Source organism: Calidris pugnax, unplaced genomic scaffold, assembly GCF_001431845.1.
Source record: "Calidris pugnax isolate Ruff unplaced genomic scaffold, ASM143184v1 scaffold187, whole genome shotgun sequence".
In the NCBI taxonomy this organism is placed as follows: domain Eukaryota; kingdom Metazoa; phylum Chordata; class Aves; order Charadriiformes; family Scolopacidae; genus Calidris; species Calidris pugnax.
Window position 1 is genome coordinate 2,392,492 of NW_015090969.1, and position 3,496 is coordinate 2,395,987.

At 68.3% G+C, this 3,496-nt stretch overlaps 1 protein-coding gene across 1 annotated transcript in view; it reads left to right on the forward strand.

Annotated features, from left to right (window-relative positions):
* Positions 1 to 2,991: 2,991 nt before the first annotated feature.
* LOC106894172 (mesoderm posterior protein 1-like) overlaps positions 2,992 to 3,496 on the forward strand; it is a 1,767-nt gene continuing 1,262 nt past the window's right edge. The window contains exon 1 of the mRNA XM_014952696.1: positions 2,992 to 3,491. Coding sequence (XP_014808182.1) covers positions 2,992 to 3,491 — 500 coding nt within the window. The remainder of the gene's footprint in view (positions 3,492 to 3,496) is intronic.

Sequence of the window (3,496 nt, forward strand, 5' to 3'; positions counted from 1 at the left end):
CGGCCCCGCCGCGGGAAGGAAAATCCATCAGGGAGCGGGCGGGGGGGCCGGAGCAACACCCCCGGCCCCGGCACGGCCCCGCGGTGCCTTGGGGTACGTGACCCCCGCACCGGGTGTGCACAGCCCCGGGGGTACGGCGGGGGGCATGGGACCCCCCCCATACTGTGTGGGGACAGGCTTCCCCAAAATCAGAAATCAGTCACAAAGCAGGGTATGGGGCACCGAGCTGGCTGTGGGGCACAGGGCTGGGCACAGAACTTGCTGTGGGGCACAGGGCTGGGCACAGGGCCAGCTGTGGGGCACAGGGCCTGTTGTGGGGCACAGAACTTGCTGTGGGGCACAGGGCTGGGCACAGGGCCAGCCATGGGGCACAGGGCTGGGAATAGGGCCAGCAGTGGGGTGCAGACTTGGTCACAGGGCCAGCTGTGGGGCACAGAGCCAGCCGTGGGGCACAGGGCTGGCCCCCCTGAGGAACTGCAGGTGACGGGGTGGGTGAGCAGGCGCCCCATTGCTCACCAGCCCCATTGCTCACCGGCCCCATTGCTCACCGGCCCCATTGCTCACCGGCGCGTGTGTCCAGTGGTCACAGGCAGCTGGTTGGGTTTTCCTGGGTGATGCCGTGCCGGGGAGGAGGTGAGATAAACCCTGTATATCACTCACCACCGGCCCAGCGCCCCGGCCGTCCCCCCACCGTGCTGTCGGAGCCGGGCACAGGGCTCAGCCCCGGGGCAGCCCCCGGTGCCCCAGCCTCACCGGGAGGGGGATCACCAGTGTTTCAGACCCGTGTTGCGGGGGTGTCACAGAGCCCTGGGCACCCACGGGCTGAGGGGACGCGGTGTCCCCTCACCATGGTCCCGTCCTGCCGCTGCACACGCCGTGACACCCAGCCCTGGGGCTGCCCAGAGCCCCCTGCGCCCCGAGCCGTCGCCCCTGGCCGAGCCCTGCTCCAGCCATGCACCCCATCAGGGACCAGCATCTGAGCTGGCCGTTGTGCCCCCCGAGGCTGCAGACATGGCACCGAAGTGCTGGAGTTAATTGCTGTTAATCCCCACTCGCTGGAGGAAGCGGGGTGCCGCTGCCCCCACAAGCTCTGGGGGTGCCGGTGCCCACCCGCACCCACAGCACCAACGTCTCAAACAAAACCTCTGGGTGCACAAACATCTGACACCGGCCCAGAGCCCGTCTCCGGGGCTGGGGGCTGCAGTGGGGGTCCCGCCTGGCCCCGGGAGCGCAGTGGGGTGCTCTGTGGGGTGCCCTGCACCCAACAGCACAGCCTGGGACACAGCCCCGGCCCCGCACGCCCCTCAGCCCCGCTCCCCCCGTTCCCAGGCCCCCTCCTGGGTCTCATTAGCTGATGAGCTCCCGGGTAATGAGTTCTGCGGCCCCGCTGGGCGGCCGCTTCCCACCTCCCTCTGTGTTTAGACAAGTGCTGGAGCACGGCTGGGCTGTGACAGCACTGGCCCTGGGGTCAGGGCCCCCCCAGGGCAGAGCCCGCAGCCCCCCACCCCTCAGGGGAGATGGGGTCACCCCACATCCCTCCAGCACCATTGATGGAGCGTGGGGAGGGGGCCAAGGGGTGAGGTGTGGAGAGGGCACCGGGATGGAGCTTGGCCACAGGGCTCCTGTTGGTGCTGCTGGCCACAGCTGGCCACAGCTGGCCACAGCCCCGCTCAGGCAGTCGGTAGTGGCAGGTCCTGGCAGGGTCCCCCACCCTGGAGCATCCTACAGGGCTCAGCACCCCAGGTCCCTGCTGCCCCTGCCTCGGGGACCCCAACTCCAGGTCTGCGATCTCCATGGGGACCCTCAGTTCCATGCGGGGGGTGGGTGGGAAGAGGGGGGCACAACCCACTGGGTCCCCATAAACACTCAGGGGATACCACAGAATCACACGGGGTTGGAAGGGACCTCTGGAAATCACCCAGTCCAACCCCCTGCCAGAGCAGGTCCCACAGGAATGTGTCCTGGGGGCTTTGAATGTCTCCAGAGAAGGAGACTCCACCACCTCCCTGGGCAGCCTCTGCCAGGGCTCTGCCACCCTCACAGGAAAGAAGTTCCTCCTCATGTTTAGGTAGAACTTCTTATATTCAAGTTTGTGCCTGTTCCCTCTTGTCCTGTCCCTGGGCACCACTGAAAAGAGACTGGCCCCATCCTCCTGACACCCACCCTTTAAGTATTTATAGGCATTGATCAGATTCTGCCTCAGTCTTTTCTTCTCCAGACTAAAAAGGCCCAAGTCCCTCAGCCTCTCCTCATGAGGGAGATGCTCCAGGCCCCTCATCATCTCTGTAGCCTCTGCTGTGCCCTCTCCAGCAGTTCCCTGTCCTTCTGGAGCTGGGGAGCCCAGAATTGGACATAGTACTCCAGATGGGGAACTCCACCAGGAGCTCAGAGAGCCAGGGCTGCATCCCACAGGGTCAGGGAGACCAAGGCAGCAGGGCCAGGTGAGGGGACATCACCTGGAAAGGGATGACATGGTGCCACCACCAGTGCCCCAGTCTGGCTGCCACCCCGAGGTGGATGGTTGGAGATGGGGGCACCCCCAGAACCCCCGTCCCCAGGGCTGGGGGCTGTGTGGGGGGCGGGGGAGGCAGGGGGACAGTGCTGGGTGTCAGGGATGGCAGCTCGGGGTCCCAGCGCTGGAAGGTCAAGTCCCCGCTGTCCCCAGCAGCGCGGCCCGGCCCGGCAGAGCGGCGGTGCTGGCCGGTGCACCCCGGCAGGGCTGGAGAAGGCGTTAGCATCTCTCACGGGCGTGTGAATTGGTCCCTGCACACTTCCCAGCGCCGGGCAGCGCCAATTAAGGGCCAGAGGAGTCAGAACCGACACCTCTGCAAATGGGGCCAGCATTCCCAGGCTCCCGGCCGGCCCCAGCCAGGCTCTGTAGGTTTTGACACCTCCAGGTGGTCACGAAGGTGTCACCTCGCACCCCGGCCCCGCATAAAGCCAGGGCTGCCCCGGCACCCCCAGAGGCGGGCGGCAGAGCAGACCCCAGCCATGGCCGGACCCCCAGCCCTGCTCCTGCCCCCAGGTCTCCAGCCCCCGGCAGGCCATGCCCTGCTCCGGGACCGGGTTGGGGGCCTCATCGACGCCACCTCCCCGACCCCTTCCGCAGAGCCCCCCCACGCATCCCCGTGTCCCCCACGGGGCAGGCGGGCGGGAGGTGGGGGGCAGCAGGGCATCGGAGACGATGGAGGGGGTGGCGGGGGCGCGGGGGGCCCCCGTCAGAGCGCCAGCGAGCGGGAGAAGCTGCGGATGCGGCGGCTGGCGCAGGCGCTGCGGCGGCTGCGGCACTACCTGCCGCCCGCCCTGGTGCCTGCCGGGCAGAGCCTGACCAAGATCGAGACCCTGCGCCTCGCCATCCGCTACATCGCCCACCTCTCGGCCCTGCTGGGGCTCAGCCAGGAGGCGCTGGCCCGGCGGCGGGGGGCGGCCCCCCGCCACTGCCCCCTCTGCCCGCAGGGGCTGGGGTGGTGCCAGACCCCCGACCCCCGCCTGCACC